This window comes from Acartia tonsa, chromosome 15, assembly GCF_053477335.1.
Source record: "Acartia tonsa isolate MP-2025a chromosome 15, ASM5347733v1, whole genome shotgun sequence".
NCBI classification, from domain to species: Eukaryota; Metazoa; Arthropoda; class Copepoda; order Calanoida; family Acartiidae; genus Acartia; species Acartia tonsa.
In genome coordinates this window covers 18,254,568-18,280,074 of record NC_137274.1, presented here as the reverse complement: position 1 = coordinate 18,280,074, position 25,507 = coordinate 18,254,568, and the positions used below count along the sequence as shown (strand labels likewise).

The following is a 25,507-nucleotide window of genomic DNA, read 5'->3' as shown; positions in this document are numbered from 1 at the left end:
TTAGAAAACGCTATTAATAAGCTTTTGGGACTAGTGTAATAAACAGACCATTGTCATCCCCAAAGATGATACACAAAATTACCTCTTCTTTAGATTAAAATCAGTGGTTGAAAAGTTTGAACACTTAACTTAATTAACCAACCAATCAAAATTTACTAAAGTCTCCAAGTTGTTAAGCCTAAGAATAAGAAAACATTATTATGAAATTTTAGATACTAGTGTAATAACAGCCCATTGTCCCCTCTCTCTCTCTGGCTAAAATTAATGAAGTAATTCAACACAAGGATGACAACATCCATAAGTAGCAAAGCACAGAAAATAGGCCCACAAAGGATGCAAATACCAACAAACAGATTTAAAGAGCAGATGTTAAGTTGTTATAATTCAATAATGAATCTATTACAAAATTCTCAAAATCTTTCATATATGTTTTCTTTTTTTATTTTTTTATGACTGACAGACAGACGGATTAAGTACATTTTAACTGGATGGACAGAAAACAGACAGACATAGGATCATATAGTAGCTGTTTATCAGAGCTGGATCTTTAAATCATTTCAATGGTGCGCCAAATCGGGGTGCGCCGAATTTCAGCCAATCACAGCGCGGCATTTCGTAAAATGCTGTGCTCTCATTGGTGGAAAGTTGGCTCAGCCCGATTTGGCGCACCATTGAAATGATTTAAAGATCCAGCTCAGAACAAAATATTTTAAAGTTGTTAACTTTTTAAATAGTACCTAACTGTTACAGGAATCATCATACCAAGTTTAAAATGAATAACATAATTATAACATTGGTGTATAAAACAACCTTAAGGACGGACCGACTCTAATTGTAGAAAAGGTTTGCTTCGAAAAATGACAAACATATTATTTATAGAGAAGCTTTGCTAGTAAAAACATGTACAGTTGTATAATGAGTAGCTGTGAACAGGGAGGGAGGGGACAATGGGCCGTTTATTACACTAGTCCCCAAAGTTTTATAGTAAAGTTTTCTTATTGGTTGGCCTAACAACTTTGGGGACTTTTATTGATTTTGATTAGTTGGCTTATTAAGTTGAGTACACAAACGTTTCAACCACTAAATGTAATGTAAAGAAGAGGTAATATTATCAATGTAGATGTAAATCAATTTATCGGCCATTGTCTTATCCCTTTAGATCACTGAGCTGGGATTCTTTAGTAGCTGCGCAAAATACTGCAAAAATAAATCAAATAATCCGCTTCCTGGAGCGTTTGTCTTTACTGGCGGACCGTTTGGCGCTGCGGTCAGAGTCTGCGGATTTCTTGCGGCTGCGGCGACGATCATCCGCGGATTGAGATCTATGCGGTTTAGTTGTTAATTATAGAGAATTTTAAGAATATAAATATATATTTATATAGAATTAGCGGCTTTGCCCCCTGGGGAAGGAGAACCATAGCAGTTCAGTGGTTAGCGAGATGGACAGTCAGACACCCTGTTACTTGTATATAAAGATTACTTTTGACCTTCCTATTCTATTGACGTCATTGTAGAGGAAAAGAGAAAGAGGGAAAGAAACCCACTAGAAATGAAATGGGGTATTTCCTCACGTCAATATAATAGGTAGGCCAAAAGCAGTGACATCAATCCCCATTTTGCAAGGGCACATTTTCAAATTTTTCCAAATTAACAACGGATAAATTCCTGGATCTGGACTTCTGGTCACGTCTGCTGCTGCGGTCATCTCTGGACTTTGACCGGGACCGGCGTGAGCGGCGCGGGCTGCGGGAGGACCGCCTTCTCCCACCAGAACGGGAGCGGGAACGTCTTCTGCGGTCACGTGATCTAGATATAGCAGGGTTATAGATAGACAGACAGACAGAGAGACATGATAGACAGACAGATATATTGATAGATAGATAGATAGATAGATAGATAGATAGATAGATAGATAGATAGATAGATAGATAGATAGATAGATAGATAGATAGATAGATAGATAGATAGATAGATAGATAGATAGATAGATAGATAGATAGATAGACAGACAGATATATTGATAGATAGATAGATAGATAGATAGATAGATAGATAGATAGATAGATAGATAGATAGATAGATAGAAGATGGAAAGATTATAGAATTAATATGTTTAAACATTTTGGTTTGTCTGTCTGATACCAGGGAGGAAGGGGACCTTGGGCTGTTTATTACACTAGTCTCCAAAGTTACATAATAAGGTTTTCTTATTTTTTAGTGTAATAACGTTGGGGACTGTTAATGAATTTTGATTGGTTGGTCATTATGTTGAGAGTCATAAAGTTTTGAACATTAATTGTAATCTACACAAGGAATATTGTAGAACATTAATTGGGATGTACATCAATTTATCGGCCATTGTCTTATCCATTTATCATATGTTTATGTTTCCATCAGTATTTGTCAATCTAATTGTTTGTCTGTCTGTATACAAGGACCAGAGGACTACTATTACTAAATACCTGGATCTCCTATCAGACCTGCCACCTCTATGATAATCCCTGTCAGGACGGTCATACCTCGCATACTGACATCACAGCTATTCTTAATCAAGGATTTAAAGGGATAAGACTATCGCCAAAAAATTGATGTACATCTCCAATGATGATGCATAGAATTACCCCTTCTGTTGATTACAATTAATAGTTGAAACGTTTGGACACTCAAGTTAATGAACCTATCAATAAAAATTTATTTAGGTCCAGAAAGTTGTTAAGCCAACAAATAAGAATTCGTTACTGTAAAACTTTGGGGACTAGTGTAGTTTTGTAGTTGTCTCAATTGGGTCATTGAATATCAACCACTGGTGTCGGTTATATTAACACAGTCAAGTAGCAGAAAACAATTTGCTAGCAGACAAAAAAGGTTATTGAAAAAGGAAGGGATGGAGGAATACACTGAATATACGTCTATACTATAGATCTGTTGTCTGGCCTTAAAGGTGGAGGTAGGTTGTGTAAAAATTCCGTAAAAGTATGAGTTTTAAGGCTTAAAAAGAGTAGAACGATAAAATTTATGTTAACTTTAGTAAAAAAAAATTTGTCCATAGTTCTATTCAATAAGGGATACACATATTTAGTGAATATTATCCTTCTACTACCTACTGTTATTAAATCTTAAAACTCACACCTTTGCGGAATTTTAGCTCAACCCCCTTTGTCCTTGTCTACTGAGCTTGATCTTTAAATGCAGCGCTGAAATTGGCTTAAATTTTGAAATGCAGCGCTGTGATTGGCTTAAATTTTGGCGCGCCCCGATCTAAACCACCACTAAAATGATTTAAAGATCAAGCTCTTGTAATTAGAAAACCAGAGAGGGAAATTGCATTCTCACATAAACGACCCCTTAAATAGTGGATGTAAATATTCTTTTTTTTCTCCCTGAGGAAGTCATTTTTTCCCCGGTATCATTCTTATGCTTAAATAACCCATTTCTCTAAAATATGTTTTAGTATAAAGAAATGTTCTATCGGTTTCAAACCTTTTCCATTCGATAGATCTTCCCGACTTTGGAAAAACTGTCAGACCGATTTTTGAAATTCAATCTGTGGAAAAAGATATTTAAGTTTTAATTTTTTGTTTTGAAAATATTATTTTACATGTATTGACGCCATCTTGGATTATGATAATTTTTTGTTGTTAGAAGATTTTTTTCTAATTTTTTTTTTAAATTAAATTTTTACAATGAAAAAAAAATCTTTGAACTTAAATTGACCTATAATTCAAAGATTTTTCTATTTAATTTGGAAGATTTTTAAAAATTTTTAATATCAAAATTAAACAAAAACACAACAATGAAATAACTGAAATTAAATCAAAAAACGTTTCACTATTTTATCAAACAAATTATTTGCTAACATCACCTTTTTGTTGCAATTGTTTAAATGAAAATGATATTCCTATACAGTTTTTTGTTTAGGAATTAATATTTTTAATATTCATTCCTAAACAAAAGATGGATAGGAATACCCCATTAAAAAAGAATAAAATGATGATTAAGAATAATTCCTGAACACTGAGTTCTTTTCCATCAAATCTTCTTCCGTCCAGAGCATCTATAGCGTCTTCAGCATCATGCTTATTAAAATACCTACACATAATTAGGGTTAGGCCGAATATCCGGATACTTTTTTGGCCGGATACCGGATATCCGGCTGATTTCTAATGCCGAATATCCGGTCGGATATCCGGCCGGATACCGGACATTGAAACTATCCGAACACCGGATATCCGGCTGATTTATTATGTCAGATATCCGGTTATCCGGCAAGATATCCGCCCCAATATGCTTTTTAAAATACCTACATATAGTAAGTATTTCCCGTATCGCTTCGAATCCAATTAATATCCAATGGATTAAAACCGGTTCTCAGCTATACTGAAAAACCATGTCTATCATCGTATTATATCCAGTTTTCTGCGAATAAAATAACAATTATAGAACTAATATCTACAAAGATTAAAATTATTGAGAGAAAAGTCGAAAAGTTTTGGGCCAACGAATAAGATATTATAGTTATAAAACTTTGGGTACCAGTGTAATTTACTATCCGATATCCCCTCCCTCCCTGATAAATATATCCTTATACTAAAGTAACAGGATGTGTGTCTGTGAGTTTGTACCGAAGGATCTCGCTAACCGCTGGACCGATCGGATTCTCCTTAACAGGGTAGCTTCTCATAGGTCCCGGGAAGGTTTATAACTATTTTATGGGAGGGTACCACCACCCTCCCAAGAGAAATCACAATATATCGAATTTTTTTTCTCTCGAATAGAGACTCCTAAGTAACATTTTTTTAAAAAACCAAACATTTAAAGTGCCTGTAGCCGCTAGTATATAAATACCAAACCTGACAAATCCAAAACCACGATTCTCTCTAGTCTTGTGGTCCTTTACAATTTCAGAATTTTTAACCGGTTCTCAGCCCTACTAACCGCATAATAACCGCGAAAAGCTGTCTAAATACGTTGTGATAAATTACTATTCTAGTATGGCTTTTAAACTGATTAATATCCGCTGGATTAGAACAGGTTCTCAGTCCTACTATCCGCATAATGTCCGCGGAAAGCTGTCTATAATACGATGCTATAATAATTATTTCTCTTATCGTATTATAGACTGCTTTCCGCGGATATAAGATGTACAATTATAAAGCGAAAAAAAGAATTTTTGGATCTTGGAAAGAAAACAAATTTGAGGGTTTCGTCGTATTTTCACAGTAGCTTTTATCCTATTTCTAGCATCTTAAAGTTAGTATGTTTTCAACCTATTTTTGAAAAAAATACACTATTCTAAGAAAAGAAGATATATTTCGTTTTTAGCAATCATTTTCAAGTAAATCAAGCAATATTAGCATGGTCAATCTAGCTCCTGCAGGGCCTATTTCCTAACCCTGCAGGACAATCATTAACATTAACCTAACCTAAAATAACCTATCAAAAGCTACTGTGAAAATACGACGAAACCCATTACTAAACTGCTGAATAACTGCTTTTTAGCCTTTTCAATATATTTTTTACTTCTCTCCTACTCTGTTTTAATAAAATGTTTAATAATAATAATGAAAATTCTGTAATTCCTTTGGAACATAAAGATCTCCGACACGGCCATACTTGCCAAACAGATGTTCCAGATCTTCAAGGGATGTACGGTGGGACAGACCATCAATCTAAACAATGAAGAAAACATCCATAAGAAGCGAAGTTCAAAAATTAGGGTTGGCAATCCGAATCCGTATCCGGGATCCGCCCAATTTTCAGCTAATTTTAGAATCCGAATCCGGAATCCGTTTTTTAATTGCAGATTCGGATTCTTAATTGGTAGGCTAAAATTAGCGTCTTGAGTTTTTCTTTCAACTCCCCCTTTTTGAAGGCAAAGATTATCATCATTATATTTACCTAATATCTTTTAAAATCGGGTTCGATTCTCGGTAGTGAATTATAGAGAACACCAAAAACATTAATTTTTAGGACATATGTAGCACTTAAATTTTTTAATTTTTAGGAAAAGCCTTTTAGAATCCGCCAAAAATAAGAATCCGGAATCCGCGGGAATCTGTTTTTTTTTTGGACGGATTCTTGTAAGAATCCGAATCCAAATCCGGTCCAAAAATTTGACGGATTGCAATCCCTATCAAAAATGATGAATGGATATTGGGAAAAATATTACTATAGAGCAGTGTCATACAATAAACATGTAACATGATAAATAGGTAAAACAGGAAACCTTCAAAATCACGAAAACTTAAAAATCTAGAAATGGATCTATCACACAGATAAATAGACAAATCCTAATTAAACTTGTTGGAAATATGTAGAATATGAGCATATTCTATAGCTGATAATTTCAGCTGTCAATCCTGAACGGGAATAGAGAAAATCAAGAAAACCTATAAATATAGAAATCGATCTAGCACCCCAATCAATCTACAAATCGTATCAAAACTCTGTGAAAATAAGTAGAATCTAAAATTGATTAATCCCAGAAAATTTCAGCCCTCTATCTTGAAAAGGTATTGAGAAAATCACGAAGACTTGAAAATCTAGGAATCGATCTAGCATCCCAAATAACAGACAAAACAATGCAATGTATAGATGTGATGTGCTCGCTAGGCATCAATATTTCACAGGGATCTAAAGGGATAAGACAATGGCTTATAAATTGATTCTCATCCCTAATGATGACGTACAAAATTGCCTTTTCTTGAGATCAAAATCAATGGTTGAAACGTTTGAACACTCAACATCATGAACCAACATAATAAAAAATCACTGAAGTCCCCAAAGTTATTAAGCCACAAATAATAAAACTAGTTATTATACATCTTTGGGGACTGGTGTACTAAACCGCCCATTGTCCCCCCCCCCCTCTCGCTCTGAATATATTACCTTGAGACTGACCATCCTAGAAATATTTGGAGGGGGGCCACGTCGCGCCATTTTCAAATATTCTGAAAACAAATAGAGTTTTTTTTTATAAAACATCAACATTGTTACATTAATCAAAGCAAAGGCTCCTAAATTTCAGGGATCTAAAGGGATAAGACAATGACCGATAAAGTGATGACCCACAAAATTACCCTATCTGTAGAATAAAATTAGTGGTTGGAACGTTTGGACAATCAACCTTATAAACCAACCAAAGTCCTCAAAGTTGTTAAACCAGCGAATAAGAAAACATTATTATAAAACTTTGGGTACTAGTGTAATAAAGAGCCCATTGTCCCCTCTCTCTCAGCTAAAATTTACAAGTAGGTTTTAAATAGGTCTGGGCAGGTTTTAAGCTATTTTGAAGGAATGGTTACAAAAATGGTTTCCAGACTAGAAAAAGCTGTCCTGAAAAGCTAGGATGAAAATATCACATTTAAGACTAGAAAATGACAACTAACATGAAATCACAAGTAAAGCTACTACTCAGGGATCTAAAGGGATAAGACAATGGCCGATAAATTGATCCCCAATGATGATAATCAAATTTCCCCCTTTTGTATATTACAATTTGTGGTTGAAACGTTGGAAACTCCACTAAATGAGCCATCTTATCAAAGTTCAATAAAAGTCCCCAAGGTTGTAATGCCAACGAATAAGAAAAAGTTATTATAAAACTTTGGGGACTAGTGTAATTAACAGGCCATTGGCCCATCTCTTGTACTGGAAGCTGCTCCATAAATAAAACAGAGTAACAATTTAGTAGAAATAAATCAAGGATCTTAAGGATAAGACAATGGGCGATTGATCTTTACACATCCCCAATTATTATAAACAAAATTAATTCCTCTATAGATTAGGTTTAAAGTTTGGAAAATACTAGTTTTGAATCCACCAATCAAAATTTTATACCAAAATATTTTAGGCCAATAACCAAAATAATGTGTTTGTATAAGTTTGGGTATTGGTAATTTACAGTCCAATGTCCCCTCCTATACAAGAGTAGCTCCACTAACACAAACATTTAAATAAGCACAATAATCAGATCATAAGCTGTCCCGCCATTGTAAATCTGTCCCTAACTGGCGGAAAATGAATGGCTGAAACTTTTCTTCTTATAGCGGGAAAATATCGGCCGCCATGTTGGATATGATTACTTGAGTTCTGCCGGCATTGGCTTGTCGCCTGACAGGGCAGCAAGAATATTTTCCACAGTCATGTTGGCCATCAAACCTCTGAAAAATTAAATTATTGAGGATCAGCTACTCAACAACTGTGAAAATAAAGACTCCTGCAGCAGAAATAAAGACCAAACTTGTAATAAATATAAAAATGATTATTTGTATGTTTACTCTTTGTAATAATAATTGTCTGTATGTGTACTCTTTTTAATAACATTTGTCTGAATGTGTACTCTTTGTAACAATATATGTCTGTATGCATACTCTTTGTAATAATAATTGTCTGTATGCATACTCTTTGTTACAATAATTGTCTGTATGTATACTCTTTGTAATAATAATTGTCTGTATGTGTACTCTTTGTAATAATAATTGTCTGTATGTGTACTCTTTGTAACAATAATTGTCTGTATGTGTAATCCTTGTAATAATAATTGTCTGTATGTGTACTCCTTGTAATAATAATTGTCTGTATGTATACTCTTTGTAACAATAATTGTCTGTATGTGTAATCCTTGTAATAATAATTGTCTGTATGTGTACTCCTTGTAATAATAATTGTCTGTATGTGTACTCTTTGTAACAATAATTGTCTGTATATGTACTCTTTGTTATAATAATTGTTTGTATGTTTACTCTTTGTAATAATAATTGTCTGTAAGTGTACTCTTTGTAACAAAACAAAATTGTATTAACAAGAACAAAACCAACCTTGTTTGTAATTCAGCAGAGCCAAGGTGAGGAATAAGAAGACAATTATCCAGCTTGGTGAGAGGATGATCTACAGGCAGAGGTTCTGGCTCCATCACATCCAGTCCTGCTCCAAATATCTAGATACACAGATTTATAATTATTTGGAAAATAAAATCATTACAAGTCAAAGACTATATTATACTTGAAAGTCATCCATCACTATATATTAGATCTTAACAACTAATAGACAGACCAACGTATGACAGACTAACAGACAGACCAACACACAGACCAACAAACCGAAACATAGAACACAGATTTATAATCATTTGGAAAATAGGATCATTATAACTTACAGACTATATTATACTTGTATGTCATCCATCACAATATATTAGATCTTAACAATTAACAGACCAACTAGCAGACCAACAGAGCAAATGACAGACTAACATACATTTGAACAGACAGATACACAGACAGACCAACAGACAGACTTACTGACAGACAGACCAACTGACAGACTAACTAACAGCCCAACAGACATACTAACAAACAAGGAGACACACTTTCACTCAACAGACAGATAAACAACATATTCTACTTACTTGATTGTCCTTAAGAGCATTGTATAGATCCTCTTGGTTAATAATTCCACCTCTGCTAATATTTATTAACACAGCACTTGTCTTCATTCTAAATATTTATAAAAGGATAGTTGCATGAAGTGCATTTCAGAAAACTGATTTCTAGCTTAAATAACAAACAATTAGACATCACTAAATTAGTCGTCATGCTGTTTTTGTGAAAATAAGCCAGCTATATATTTTGCATATATCACAAGAAAATGGTTTTCAAGTCTAGATATTTTAAAAACTACCTACATGGGAAAAAGTTGAAAATCTTTCGAATATTTGCCCTATAAATGTAGTTTAAACCATTGAACAGGAAAAAATATACAGTTCCCTAAATTCAAGTTTAAATGCATTTTGTGCAACTACCCCTTTTGATAATTTTTTTTTATCATTGGAAATTTGCATCAATTTAAGATCAACATAAACACAGGGAAAGAAAAATACTCAAAGTATTATTACTACTATTTAAACAAATCAATCAATCACCACCTGTCAAAAACAGATTTATTGAAGAGACCTCTCATTTGTTCTGTGTATGCCGTGCTGATGACCAGAAAATCAGCTGATTCCACAAGTGAGTCAAAACTCACAAATTTGGCGCCATTTTCCACGTGGTCTGATCAGGGATAAATATTCAATAAAGTTTCATGATAAATTTCAGCTGTCTATCTTTAATGGCAATGGATTAAAACAAATATTTAATTAAAGACAGGCTGACAAATTAAATAAGATATAGAATAGATTCTCATTTGTCAGCGGAATTCTCACAAAAAAAATCAGCATTCTAACTTTGATACCAGCTGAGCAAAACACATTTTTACTATAGGACAGACAAACAAAGTTGGTTGGAGTGGCTTTTAAAATAACATTTTCTTAATTGTTGGCTTAAAAACTTTTGGGACCTGTACTTAATTTTGATTGGTTGGTTTATTCCGTTGAGTATTCAATTGTTTCTACCACTTACTGTTATCCACAGAAGGAGTAATTTTGTGTATCACCATTGAAGATGTACAAGGTACATCAATTTATTATGTATTGTCTTATCTCTTTAGATCCCTAGGCTTTAGTACTAAAATATATAGCAATACAACCAGGGAAAATTAGAGATGTTAAAAATGAGAAATTTAATTTGAATATTTATTCCTTGTTTTTTACTCCTGCCAGAGTATATAAACTGGGCCACTCCAAAAGGCTTGAGCCTATTCATAATTGCCATACCTAAATATATAATAATTATGGTCTTGACTAGAGCAGTAATATGTTCAAACTAAAATATTCTAATGATTAATTTTTCCATTAGAACCAAATTTCCACATTTTCCCATATACCTCTACAAATATTTTCCCATGTATGGAAATATTTTCCCATGTATGCAAATATTTTCCAATATATGCAAATATTTTCCTATGTATACAAATATTTTCCCATACATACAAATATTTTCCCATGTATGCAAATATTTTCCAATATATGCAAATATTTTCCTATGTATACAAATATTTTCCCATACATACAAATATTTTCCCATGTATGCAAATATTTTCCAATGTATGCAAATATTTTCCCATATATGCAAATATTTTCCTATGTATACAAATATTTTCCCATATATACAAATATTTTCCCATGTATGCAAATATTTTCCAATGTATGCAAATATTTTCCCATATATGCAAATATTTTCCCATATATGCAAATATTTTCCAATATATGCAAATATTTTTTCCATATATGCAAATATTTTCCCATGTATGCAAATATTTTCACATATATGCAAATATTTTCCCATATACTTAAATATTTTTACACAAAATGAAAGTATTTCCCATATATACAAATATTTTCCGATGTATGCAAATATTTTCACATATGCAAATATTTTCCCATGTATGCAAATATTTTCCCATGTTTGGAAATATTTTCCAATGTATGCAAATATTTTTCCACATATTAAAATTTTTTCACATTTATGCAAATATTTCCACATGTATGAAATATTTTCCCATGTATGCAAATATAGATAGATGGATAGAAAGATGGATAGATAGATAGATGGATAGATAGATAGATGGATAGATAGATAAATAGGAACTATACCTATTCTCCCAAGGCCCAGGATACCAACAGTAGCTCCATTTAGACCTGGACCACACATCCAGAGAGGATTCCAGCTGCTCCAGCCACCTGTCCTGAAGTTGAAAGTTAGTGGTTAAAACTTTAAAACACTCAACTAAAGGAACGAACCAATCAAAATTAATTGATGTCCCCAAACGTGATTATAAATCTTTGGGGACCAGTGTAATAAACATCCACCTGTCCTGACACAAGCAACAAAATAACAGGGAAATAAAGGGATAAGACAATGGCCGATAAAATTCATGTACATCCCCTTAAGAAGCGATTTCACGAAACCAAAAATACCCAAAAATTCTAGTTAGATGTAGAGCAATAGTCCATATAATGTGAATCTTTAACAGCAGCCGAGAAAATCACGTTTAACATATTTACGGACAGAAGGATAGATTGTAGAGTAGCTTGGCCAAAAGAATTTACCTCAAAGCTTGGTTTCCCTCCATAAGTCGTCTGAATATAAATATTTAAATTATAATATTTTGGGTACCAAACTATAATATTTTGGGTAATCGTAAAGAATCGTAATCAGGGATCTAAAGGGATAAGACAATGGCCGATAAATTGATGTACATCTCCAATGATGACACAAAAAATTTACCCTTCAATTCTAGTGATTAAAGTTACCTAGTGGTTGAAACGTTTGAACACTCAACTTAATGAAACAACCTATCAAAATTTACTTAAGTCCCAAAAGTTGTTATGTCAACGAATAAGAAAACGTTATTATAAAACCAGTGTAATAAACAGCCAATTGTCCCTTCTATCTCTATGGTAAAAAATAGTATCTACTGCTGCTATGTCGGGCTCAAGAGTTGGCACTACGGTCTATTTAAGGGGTTTAGTGGAAATTTGGTATAGCTTTAATCAAATTTAAATATTTACACTTCTACCAGTCCGAATTCATTAAAATAAAAAGATATGAGTAATATATTACATTAGGCAACTTTTTAAAGTTGTTCATGTATAGGTGCGTGCACAGGAATGTGATTGGGGGGTAAACAAAAAGGGGTGATTTTTAAAATATAATTTTTGTTACTACTCTGTTATTTTTAAAGATAATTGAACCAAGTTTCTTCCCTGATTCAATTACTACCCTAGGTAAACGATTATTTATAAATAATAGGGATTTCCCGCCGAAACCGCCGTCTACCGCCGAATTCCGCCGTGTTATTTTTTACCTCATTTGGCTGTTTGGAGTCAATAGAAAAGAGTGATCTATTTGAATAAAAGTATTATAATACACCTTTTTCTATCCACTTACAACTGCTTTTTAATATTTATAATTTATTTAAGAGGGGTTAGGTCTTTTTAAACTTAAAGAAAATGAATATTGAGACTGGATAATCGAGCTTCCTATTAAAGATATTGATTACCTAATTTTTTTTTGTAAAGTATCTTATGTGTTTTTTTCTACCTGTATACTGTATAGTCTACCATTATAAGTACCTATTTAAATTTAGTACTGTCCTTCAATGGCCTACAGGGGCCAACACCGCCACCCCCCCCCCCTCTTTCTACTACCAAACCAGAAGTTAAAATTTTACTTTTGTTTTTAAAAGTATCAGACTGAGTTTTAAAGGAAAAAAGAATTCTCATAACTGAACTAAATATTTTTTTGTATCTATGCCCCCTCCCCCCCTATTTAACCAAAAATAATATAACCATCATAAAATTGATATCAAACAAACTTTAATTCATTTTAGAACAGTAAAGAAAAACCGGTAGACCAAGTAATAGGCTAAAACAGTATTTGTTAGCTAAATCATAACATAAAAATGCTTTGTATCTTACAAAAAAAGACAGAAGAAACGAACACATTTACTCTTTGAAATCTTAATGTTCTTAGAGTTTTACAGACAGAGTGAGGGAACCAAGTGAACTAAAGAGTAGATGCTTGTTGGTGAGCTTAATCATCACAAAAAAAATCAGCTTTCTTACAAAATAAAACTGTGTAGTAGATCAAATTTTCCCTATAGATATCTAATGTCTGTAAGAGAATTAACAACAGACCGACGAACCAAATAAATTTTACACTAGATGGTTGTTTGTACAGATAATGTTCATAAAAAAATTTTCTTTCAACCATCTTGAGTCGTAGCAAAGAAATTCACGATGTTTACATATCGATTCATACAGACTGACGGACTTAGCGAATTTGAAAATAGCTACGCTACTACAAAATTTATTTTTGCACTTTCCTTCTAAGGACTAGAGTTGCAAACACCTTCCCTAAACACTAAAATCAAAAAATTAGTTTTTTAAAATTTACGAGCGGCGGCTTTTTTTGCGGGAACTGCGGGTAAGTCGCGGTTTTCCTTTAAAATTATTGTTCCTCAAGTAATTACTGATTAATTTTAAAAAGTTTTACTCAATTATCTTTAATAGTAATGGAATAACAGAGAAATTAAGATTGCTGTTATGATTTGTAATTCCCCCCCCCCCCCTCATATTTAGGTTTTACAGGCAATTTTGAGATTAAAATTTTTTAAAGTTTCGCTACCGACCCCACTCTGGAAACTAAACTAAAAGTTGTATTATATTCTCAAAATTTAGAATCATATATGGTTTGGTATGGGGTCGGTAGCGCAACTAGGAGTAAAATGACGAAAACTATTTTTTTTTGCTAAATTTTTCAGTAAAAAAATGACGAAAATTATTTCATAAATTTACTTTCAAAGTATAAAATTAACACTTATTCGGTAAAATATAAAATAAAAATGTTTTTATTTGTTGATTTGGTGTATATATTTGTAAAGAATATGAACGAAATTAGTTTTTAATAGATATTTATGCAAAAAAAATTATTTTTCATATCTAGGTAGAAAATAAAAAGTAGATTTTTGACCTTCAAAAAATATTGATTTGACCCAACTTTGAAGTAAAAATAAACTTAGTTCCAAACGTTATTTTTTCTTTTCCTTGTCCATTATGCATGCGCTGGGGTATGTAAATCAATAATATCAAGTTAAAATAAGAAAACTTGACCATGACTTTTTTGCCAAATTTCCACCCTTAGACCGTAGTGGTTGGGGGAATGTCTTGGCCTATAAACAGCCACAATTCAATATAATGGACAGACATAACTTTAAGATAAAGGTCGTTCATTCAAAGAATTGGTTGTCAATTGGGTGTTACATTACTCTACGCTAAGGGTGTATTAAACATTTTTAGAAAGAAAAATTCCTTATCAATCTATTCCAAATATATCCAAAAATGGACATACTTACATATTAAGACTTAATTATAAAGAGGCTTTGCTTATAACTTTATGCCAAATGATCCTAAGAATCAATAAACCTAAAATCAAGTTAATAAGATGATGTACTTTCTGGTAATGATTATAGAATTGCTACACTTTTTAAATCTAGCCCAACTGCTATATGCCAAGTTTGAAACGAATAAGCCAATTCTACCACTAACTAAGATAGCCCCCAAAATATAATAATTAAAATTCCTTGATGTGGCGAGGAGTAATGCAACTGCTATATGCCAAGTTTGAAACGAATAGGACAATTCTACCACTAACTAAGATATCCCCCACAATATAATAATTAAAATTCCTTGATGTGGCGAGGAGTAATGCAACTGCTATATGCCAAGTTTGAAACGAATAGGACAATTCTACCACTAACTAAGATAGCCCCCACAATATAATAATTAAAATTCCTTGATGTAGCTAGGAGTAATGCAACTGCTATATGCCAAGTTTGAAAACAATAGGACAATTCTAACACTAACTAAGATAGCCCCCACAATATAATAATTAAAATTCCTTGATGTAGCTAGGAGTAATGCAACTGCTATATGCCAAGTTTGAAACGAATAGGACAATTCTAACGCTAAGAAAGATAGCCCCCAGAATATAATATAATTAAAATTCCTTGATGTGGCGAGGAGTAATGCAACTGCTATATGCCAAGTTTGAAACAAATAGGACAATTCTAACACTAACAAAGTTATCCCCCACAATATAATAATTAAAATTCCTTGATATAGCGAGGAGAAATGCAACTGCTATATGCCAAGTTTGACACGAATAGGACAATTCTAACACTAACTAAGATAGCCCCCACAATATAATATAATTAAAATACCTTGATGTAGCTAGGAGTAATGCAACTGTTATATTTGCCAAGTTTGAAACGAATAGGACAATTTTAACACAAAGAAAGATTTACCCAATAATATAATAATTAAAATTCCTTGGTGTGGCGAGGAGTATTGCAACTGCTATATGCCAAGTTTGAAACAAATAGGACAATTCTAACACTAACAAACATAGCGCCAACAATATAATAATTAAAATTCCTTGATGTAGCTAGGAGTATTGCAACTGCTAGATCTGCTGTAGCATCTGGAACAATTATAAACATTCAATAATCCTTATTATAAAGTAACAGGGTGTGTGTTTGTCTGTCTGTCTGTACCGAACGATCTCGCTAACCGCTGAACCGATCGAGTTCTCCTTAACTGGGTAGCTTCTCATAGGTCCCGGGAAGGTTTATAACTAGTTTGGGGGAGGGTACCACCACCCTCGATCATAAGAGAAATCACAAAAAATCTAAATTTTTTTTACGTTTCTCGATTTTACGTAACAACGCAACATAAATAAATATAAAAAATAAACATTTAGGTGCCACTAGAGGCCTCTAGGGGCGTAGCCGCTGGTAATGGATATATATTATTAATTGGATCTTACACCAGATTTTTATGTTCTATAATAAAGTGAACTCTGTAGCGGGCTAAAATAAAGATCTTTCCCAATAACCCTCCTTTACCCCCATCCCCTCCCCTCCTAATGGATAATAAATAAAACTTAGGAAACTTCAAAGTGAAATTGAAGTGCCCAAAGATTTTAGTGAATGTGTTGCCTGTCAAAACATCTGGAGTATATCCTATTCTTATACTTCGTGATTTTAGTTCCTAGGAATAATAAGTCTTATATCTATCCTTATACTAAAGTAACAGGATGTTTGTCTGTCTGTTTGTCTGTACCGAAGGATCTCGCTAACCGCTTAACCGATCGGGTTCTCCTTAACAGGGTAGCTTCTCATAAGTCCCGGGAAGGTTTATAACTATTTTGGGGGAGGGTACCACCACCCTCCCAAGAGAAATGACAAAAAAATCAAAAAAATTTAAAATTTAGGGGAGACTTCAACGTCAAATAAGGTGGTATCGTACATAAAAAATTAACTTTAACAAACAACAACATTAAAATGCCACTAGAGGCCTCTAGGGGCGTAGCCGCTAGTCTTATAATAAAGTAACAGGATGTCTGTTTGTTTTGTTGTCTTTCTGTTTGTCTGTACCGAATAATCTCGCTAAATGATGAACCGTTATGGTTCTCCTTTACAAGGTAGCTTCTTATAGGTCCCGGGAAGGTGTATTACTATTATGGAGGGAGGGTACTACCACCCTCCCGAGTGAGAAAAAATAACCCCCCATAAAAAATTTATTTCTTAAAACTAATGTTGAAAATAGGTGGGTACTTTACTTTTTTTTGTAAAAGGGGGGGGGCGAAAGTGACACTTTTTGAAACCAAAACTAAAAGTCAAAGGAACTCAACTAAAAAAAGAGTTACAGGTCTGACATTTTGCATGGCAGTTGCTTTATAGGTGTACAATATGGAACTGTGAAGAAACGGCGTCGCAACCGCCGAAAACCGCCGAGAAAAGGCAAAAACAATTTCGGCGGGAAACAGCGGTTGCGCCGCCGTTTCTTAACAGTTCCATATTTTACCCCTATTAAGCAACTGCCATGCAAAATATCAGACCTGTAACTCTTTTTTTAGTTGAGTTCCTTTGTTGACTTTTAGTTTTGGTTTCAAAAAGTGTCACTTTCGCCCCCCCCCCCCCCCTTTTAAAGTTGGTTAGGTATCTAATTTAACTCCCTCTTCCTCAAGTGCCCCCAAGAGGCCTCTAGTTGCGTAGCCGATAATGTGTTATAGTGACTTATTCATGCCTCAATGTTTAAATGTTTAGTTTATAAGGATTTTATTGTTTGCAACGGGGGAGGGCGGGTGTGAAACTTTTTGTAACCATAACTAAAATTCAAAGGAACTCAACTAAAAAAAAAGAGTTACAGCACTGAAACTTGGCATGGCGATAAATATAAAAAGGTACAATGTGGAACTGTATGGAAAAAGCAACTGCCATGCCAATTTTCAGTGCTGTAAATCTTTTTGTAGTTGAGTTCTTTTGACTTTTAGTTTTGGTTTCAATAAGTGTCACATCCGCCCTCCCCCTTTTAAACAAGTTATAGGAGGGGGGTGGGGGGGGGGGGGGGGGCATAAAGACATCTAAACTTAAACAGTGAGCAAAATGATCTAAATATTGAGCTAGATTCTTTAAACTTGGTACATAAGCCTAGTCCTATAGGTACTACATATAAATGAAAAAAAATTCCAAATTCCAAAAAGAAAACCCTGCGGAAACGGGATTTTTAGGCCTTTTTTGGTCTAACCTTTAAAAAAAAATTTGAATAATTATTCATTTAGATGTAGTACCTATAGGACTATGCTTATGTACCAAGTTTCAAGAATCTAGCTCAATATTTAGACTATTTTGCTGACTGTTTAATTTTAGATGTCATTACACCCCCTCCCCCTTATGTACTTATAAGTTAAAGACTTATTTGTGCCTGAATATCTAAATGATCTGTTCCAACCGACATTGTTCCAACAACCTTAAAAAAAGAAACAAGAATGACAACATCAATTAAAACAAAGCCTAACAAATCATTAATAACAAAAGGTGGCAATCAAAATATAAGTATATTTTAAAAGAGCCTAGAAAATACTAAATCACATTCTTTATACCTTTTTTGCTTCAAACACAAAGTAACATTGATCATATGCTTACTAAAGCCTTTTTTGACCTTATTATTGTCTTAGGAATCTTCATAATACAAATTAATAAAGTAAAAAGGTTAAATTTTATTATTTTTAAAACATGTCTGAAATTCACGTACAGAATGTATGATAATAGAGCTGATTTTAACTTTTCTTAATTGTTATAGGAATCATAATGGAAAGTTTGAAATATATAAGACAATTCTAACATGTCTAACTTAACGATTTGAGTTAAGGGGACTGATAAAACTAAACTACAACATATTTTAATTTAACTAAAATTATAACAGGATTTATTATTACTTGAAAGTTGCATCAGAATTTCATGTATTCGCAGCTGGCTAAAATAACCACCTTTATCCAACTAGCGGCTACGCCCCCCGAGGCTTCTAGATTCAAAAAGGAAAAGTAAAAACAAATTAGGTGGATGGGAATTTTTTCTTGATAGGGTGTGGTGGTATCCTCCTCCAAAATAGTTATAAACCTTCCCGGGACCTGTGAAATGCTACCCTGTAAAGGAGAACCCGATCGGTTCAGTGGTTACCAAGATCCTTCGGTACAAACAAATAGACAAACACACATCCTGTTACTTTATTATAGAGACTAGAGGCACTTGAGGAGGGGAATGTCGAATTTGATAACCCGACTTATTATTTTAGATTTTGAAAAAAGTTTTAAAAAATTGGGGGGAGGCGCTGTAGCGAGATCCTTCGGTACAAACATACACACAGACAAACAGACATCCTGTTACTTTATTATAAGCATATCCATTAAAATTACATTTAAAGAGTATATCATAAATTACTTGCTTACCTTTAAAGTTTGACTAGCAGCCTCTAGGACCTGTGAATCTATTTTATCCGTTAACAAACAAAGAAGACCATCTTTCTCCTTTCAAGTTTCAACATTTCTCGTATTTATTTTTCAAAACCGATTAATATCCGGTGGAAACCGGTTCTCAGCCATACTGAAAAACTATGTAAAGCATAGTATTATATCCAGTTTTCTACGAATATAAAATGTACAGTACTATCATAAGATTAAAACCAGTTTTTAGCATATCCGCGAAAAGCTGTTTATAATACGATGCGAGAAATAACTTTTACATACTTACATTTATATGACTATTATAGAGACGTTTTGCTTAAAATATTGCCCTAGGAATCATAATAATTGTTGTCAAAAAAAGTTAAAACTCAGAACGTATTAAATGGATGCACGGACTTTCTGGCTAGAATTATAGAGTTGCTATGTGTTCTGTTTGATATCGTTATGTACGGATGTACAGACGTATGGACGGACAGACGTAACCGAGGGACCGACCCTAACTTAAGAAAAGCATGGCATTCAAAAATGTTAAAATTCCTTAATTTGTTGAAGAAGAGTTTCTTTAGGGACAGGTTTGTCTTCAGTATGATAGGTAACCTTAAATACGACAATAAAGTAACAGGATGTTTGTCTGTTTGTTTATTAGTTTACACCGAAGAATCTCACTAAATATTGAACCAATGGTGTTCTCCTTTACAGGGTAGCTTTTCATGGGTCCTAACTTTTTTTTACTTTTTTAAACAATCTAAAATAAAAAATTGGGTTATCGAATTCAACTCCCCCATCAAGTGCCCCTAGAGGCTACTAGGGGCGTAGCCACTATTTGTAGATAAATTAACCTTTCCCCAAATTTTTATAAAGATATTTGTTTGGGGGAAGGTTTATATTTTCTAATTATATACTTATCTAATTGAAAAAATTAGTAGGTTTTTTTTGTCTATCCGTTAAGATTTAAAAAATTTTTTTCGCCGTTTTCCTCCAAAATATAAAAGAAATTGAAAATATGGAAGGTGGGGTAGTTTTTCGGTTTATTTTCTTTAGATCACGTTAGGTTATTGTAACAGACGGATTCTGTTGTCACTTTACGAGATTTTAATATGCACCAATAAACTGATACTTTTAAAGATGCGAGTATTTTCAGTAAGAACTACAGTGAAGTATTTTTTAGATAATTTATTAATAACTAAACACTGGTTCACAAATACATTTCATCTTAAGCTGTTCAAAATTTATTGCATTTCTTATCTAAAATTAAAAGAAATACTTGAAGTAATTAATAAAGAGAATTATGAACAACCTATAACAATACTTTAATAAACTATTATCACAAAAAAAATACATCCATTCACTTCAAGAATCAAGTACCAAATGACGTGTACGTGGATTTATATGTACAATGTACATACAAGTTTGATCTAGATAAACTAGTTTGGTGTACTATGAAAAAGGTACATTATTAGAAATGGTAACAGAATAAAGGGGGAAAGGGGATATATCATTTTGAAGATTAGTCTTTACAAATGGACAACATATAACATAAAATCACCCCGCAACACTGGCCCAGGGCAAGAAAGTCCATTTGTAACACTAAATCCCTTAGATATTTAGATTAACATATCATCTGCTATTGTTAGCTCTGTGGTGAAGTGCTCTACAATGAACAGGATATATTTTGATCAGTAGGAAAACGTCTGTAATTAGACATCAAACACAAAGTTGACTCTAATAGATTTGTATTATTATTATTGCCAGAAGAAAAGTCTTCCTAAATGAGGCAACATGATTATAACTACACTTTAACTATAGAAATAGACAATTGCCAGGAAACAAGTTTCCTTAATAGGCAATCATTAAAATGAGTTTTATTTTGATTAATGCTCAATTATAGGTATTAAAGTAATCACTTAAGAACATTATTGATCAATGTAACTCTTCAAAGCATCATAAATCACAGAGTCTGATGGCTTGTGGTGAGATTTAGTTACACAAAACAGAACAGAGTAACAGGGTCTGGAATTATCAGAAGCATGCAGGGCTTCACAATCTCTACATCTAAGGACTGAAGGTACTAATCTAAAGTTTGAGCACTTTGCACCTCTACAAAGACTTGAAGACTTCAAACAAACAGCACAGTGGGTAAAGCTTGAGACCTTTCTTGCTTTAACTCTATTGTGGGTAGATGTCTTGAAGAATTCTTTACATCCAATAATACTGTGATTATGGCCAGGCAGCACACATGGGTACTCAATGTCACTGACACCTTTGAACTTCTTATTATCGGATCCTTCATTGGATAAGTTGCTCACATTGATGGAAGGATTGTTCTTGCTAAAGGAGCTCACTGACTTAGTCTTCTGATCAGGTAGAGTTTTGTAAGATCTTTGACATAACTGTAAGCAAGACAATATCTCAAAATGCTTATGGATTGTCTTCAATAATAATTCATAGGACATTTTCCCTTTGATGTTCAATGTATCTATTCCATCTTGAATGATCTTGTCAAAGAAGTCAAACTTTGTTTCTTTCGGCACAAGGTTTAGTAGATTATGCAGAAAGTCCTTGGAGAAGAGGAATAACTCAAAATCCTTTGAATAAGGGAATTGGGGTCTCAGAAAAGAATTAATTTTGTCCATGCTGGAACTGAGCTTTCTGAGATAGAAATGGGAGTGTTCAATGTTTGATTGATCTAATGGAAGAGGTATGGTTGACAAAGGCTTGAGTAAAGCTAGAACAATATCTTTAGGATCGCCATATTTGTGAATTAGAAACTGCTTAGTAGCTTCATAATCTCCCTTGTGGGTTTCAACTTCTTCTTGGAGAACTGTTGATAAGTACTTTCCATATAGCAACTCAGCTTTCTCCTCAACATAATCAAAATCAAAGGTGAGACCTTCAAATCTTCTGAAGAACTCATAGACATCCATTGTAGAATTAGGAGAAAACTTTTCTAAATCAGAATACAAAGTGTATCCTTGAGATTTTTTGAAAATTCCTCTAGATAAAAATAACCCTCTTAACTTGGAGGTCCAACTGGTAGCATCTTCAACAAGTTTTGTAGCAGAAAGAGCCTTTTCAATGTCATAACATGTAATACTAATATACTCTCTGATAGATTCTTGTAGAAATTGAACTTTTTGGTCTACTGGATTCAGATAATTGTTGAACAAGAACAGCAAGGTTGGTCTATCTAAATCTTTGTCAGAAAAAGGAATGAGAAGGTTCCTCAAATCATTAATTTGATTTGTTAACAACTTGCCATATATCTTTAGGGCATTATTCACTGGATCATTTACAGATGCTTCATGATAAATAGGAACATTTTTCCCTGTTTCATCTTTAGAAGCTGTTGTAGATTTAGGGGATTCTGGATTCATTTTATAATCAATACACTCAGAATTGGGCTTGGAGCCTTTTGGCATAAAAGTGGATGAAAAGAAGTTCACTGAGTTCAGCTTATCTATCTTGGAATGAAGTAATTTAATTTCTGCTGACATAGTTGAAATTGAAAGAGCATCAGAATTATTTTCAAAATTTTGAGCATCATTGGAGGTATTCAAGCTATTCCTTGACTCAGAATATTGTTCACTGACATGAGCAGAAGTAGTCAGAAAAGAGTCTGGCTTGTTGTTACAATCTAAACATTCAAGATTTTTTGACACAGACTCTAACTGAAACTCTGTTGTAGTAATAGATGGATTACTCTCAACTCTTCTAGGCTCAGAAGCAAATGGAAAGAAATTTTCTGATTTTAGTTGATCAAGCTTAGAATGCAGTATTTTAATTTCTGATGCCAGTGTTGAAATAGCCGAGTCTTCAGAGAAGACTTCAGGATCTTGGATGCAGTTAGAAACACTCAACCTTTCACTTCTATTGATTGACTCATTGACTGAAGAAGAACTGCCATATCCAGATTCCATTCGCAATTTAGAACTAGAGACTTGAGTGATTTGTTCAGCTTGAAAAGACTTCATAATAAATTCTTTTAAAACCTTAGTAAACCAATTTAAACTATATAGTTGTTACCTTGCTTAGTTCTCGAAAGAACCCTAGCTAAAGCAACTTTAATACTTAAGTTTAAAGGTGAATTGAAATTGTTGAAGGTGGACCAGAATTGTTAAAGGCAGACCAGAATTGTTGAAGGCAGACCAGAATTGTTGAAGGCGGACAGGAATTGTTGAAGGCAGACCAGAATTGTTGAAGGCGGACCAGAATTATTGAAGGCAGACCAGAATTATTGAAGGCAGATCAGAATTATTGAAGGCGGACCAGAATCATTGAAGGTGGACCAGAATTATTAAAGGCAGACCAGAATCATTGAAGGCAGACCAGAATTATTGAAGGCGGACCAGAATTATTGAAGGCAGACCAGAATTGTTAAAGGCGGACCAGAATTGTTGAAGGCGGACCGGAATTGTTGAAGGCGGACCAGAATTGTTGAAGGCGGACCAGAATTGTTGAAGGCGGACCAGAATTATTGAAGGCGGACCAGAATTTTAGAAGGTGGACCAGAATTGTTGAAAGCGGACCGGAATTGTTGAAGGCGGATCGGAATTGTTAAAGGCGGACCAGAATTGTTGAAGGCAGACCGGAATTGTTGAAGGCGGACCAGAATTGTTGAAGGCGGACCAGAATTGTTGAAGGCGGACCAAAACTGTTGATGGCAGACCGGAATTGTTAAAGGCAGACCAGAATTATTTAAACAGAATTGTTGAAGGTAGACCAGAATTGGTAAGGCGATCCACAAGTTTTTTTTTTGTTTTTTTTTACAATGGTCCGAATTTTGGCAAGTAGGCCAAGTGGAAAATGTCAAAGTTCTAATATAGCAAAAGCTGAGCAATAAACAATTTTAGTGCTTTTAATGAAATTTAAATTTTGAACTGTAACAGACGGATTCTGTTGTCACTTTACGAGATTTTAATATGCACCAATAAACTGATACTTTTAAAGATGCGAGTATTTTCAGTAAGAACTACAGTGAAGTATTTTTTAGATAATTTATTAATAACTAAACACTGGTTCACAAATACATTTCATCTTAAGCTGTTCAAAATTTATTGCATTTCTTATCTAAAATTAAAAGAAATACTTGAAGTAATTAATAAAGAGAATTATGAACAACCTATAACAATACTTTAATAAACTATTATCACAAAAAAAATACATCCATTCACTTCAAGAATCAAGTACCAAATGACGTGTACGTGGATTTATATGTACAATGTACATACAAGTTTGATCTAGATAAACTAGTTTGGTGTACTATGAAAAAGGTACATTATTAGAAATGGTAACAGAATAAAGGGGGAAAGGGGATATATCATTTTGAAGATTAGTCTTTACAAATGGACAACATATAACATAAAATCACCCCGCAACAGTTATATTGGATATTAGGTAGCCCTGCAGGGTTTGCCATAACGAATAAAAAAATAACCCCCCCCCCTTTACCTTTTTTTTAAATTAATTTCATAAATAAAGGGTGAGGGGTTATGAAGCTTCAAAGGCTTTTTTATAGAAATGCACAAACTTTTCAACCAATGAGAATTTACCTGACAGAATTGTTCTAGCTTATCCATAGCCTCCGTAGGAAATGCTTGTCTGCATCGCGTCACAAAAATTTTCCACCCTCCCGACATTTTTTTTTTAATTTCGTGGATTTTTATAAAATAAGGTTTGGCGATTTTTTTCTGTGTTCTGAAAAATAGAAATTTTGTATTTCTGTTTTGATTTTAAAGTATATATATAATAATGTATAGGCCATTTTTAATTAGGTTGAATACAGGTACTTCATTTAGTTTAGGTTAAAATCAATTAATGAGATAAAGGCGAGGGAGGGAAGGGGACTTTAGACTGTAAATTACACTAGTACCCAAAGTTTTGATAATAATTTGTTAGCTCTATAACTCTCATTATTGAATTTTGATTGGTTAGTTCCAAACATTCCAACAAATAATTTTAATCTAAAGAAGGGAAAATTTTATATCATCATTGGGGATGCACATCAATTGTTTGTATACCGTCTTATCCCTTAAGATCCCACAAAACAGAGATCTAAAGGAATAAGACAGTGGCCGATAAATTTATGTACATTCCCAATGATGAAACAAAAAATAACCCCTTCTGTAGATTACAATTGGAGGTTAAAGCGTTTGAATACTCAACTTTATAAACCAGCCAATAAAAATTCAATACAAAGACCCCAAAGTTATTAAGCTAACAAATAAGAAAACGGTCTTTAAAAAACTTTGGGGACTAGTGTA

The 25,507-nt window shown here is 33.5% G+C and overlaps 2 protein-coding genes across 6 annotated transcripts; both read right to left on the bottom strand.

Annotated features, from left to right (window-relative positions):
* Window positions 1-1,195: 1,195 nt before the first annotated feature.
* Window positions 1,196-6,990, bottom strand: LOC145307412 (uncharacterized). Its single transcript, XM_080149842.1, has 7 exons — window positions 6,889-6,990; window positions 5,584-5,669; window positions 4,851-4,895; window positions 4,012-4,089; window positions 2,463-2,531; window positions 1,668-1,806; window positions 1,196-1,324 (listed from the first exon to the last, which is right to left on the bottom strand). Exons 1-7 carry the CDS (start codon window positions 6,988-6,990, stop codon window positions 1,211-1,213), a joined length of 633 nt encoding a protein of 210 aa, XP_080005968.1. The 3' UTR covers window positions 1,196-1,210.
* On the bottom strand, window positions 6,960-24,934 carry LOC145307411 (glyoxylate reductase/hydroxypyruvate reductase-like). 5 transcript variants are annotated; one of them, XR_013875448.1, is made up of 15 exons: window positions 24,797-24,934; window positions 19,788-19,844; window positions 19,233-19,313; window positions 18,209-18,253; window positions 16,441-16,492; window positions 15,909-15,923; window positions 15,452-15,480; window positions 11,990-12,021; window positions 11,534-11,625; window positions 10,582-10,654; window positions 9,926-10,054; window positions 9,410-9,497; window positions 8,820-8,938; window positions 7,652-8,162; window positions 6,960-7,421 (listed from the first exon to the last, which is right to left on the bottom strand). XR_013875448.1 is itself a non-coding variant. In XM_080149839.1 (14 exons), exons 1-14 carry the CDS (start codon window positions 24,881-24,883, stop codon window positions 8,081-8,083), a joined length of 981 nt encoding a protein of 326 aa, XP_080005965.1. In that variant the 5' UTR covers window positions 24,884-24,934; the 3' UTR covers window positions 6,960-8,080. The 5 variants fall into 5 exon arrangements, 2 of the variants coding, with proteins under 2 accessions (XP_080005965.1, XP_080005967.1); XR_013875449.1 differs by having other exon boundaries at window positions 7,944-8,162; XR_013875450.1 differs by having other exon boundaries at window positions 6,960-7,383; window positions 7,944-8,162.
* Between the last annotated feature and the right edge of the window lie 573 nt (window positions 24,935-25,507).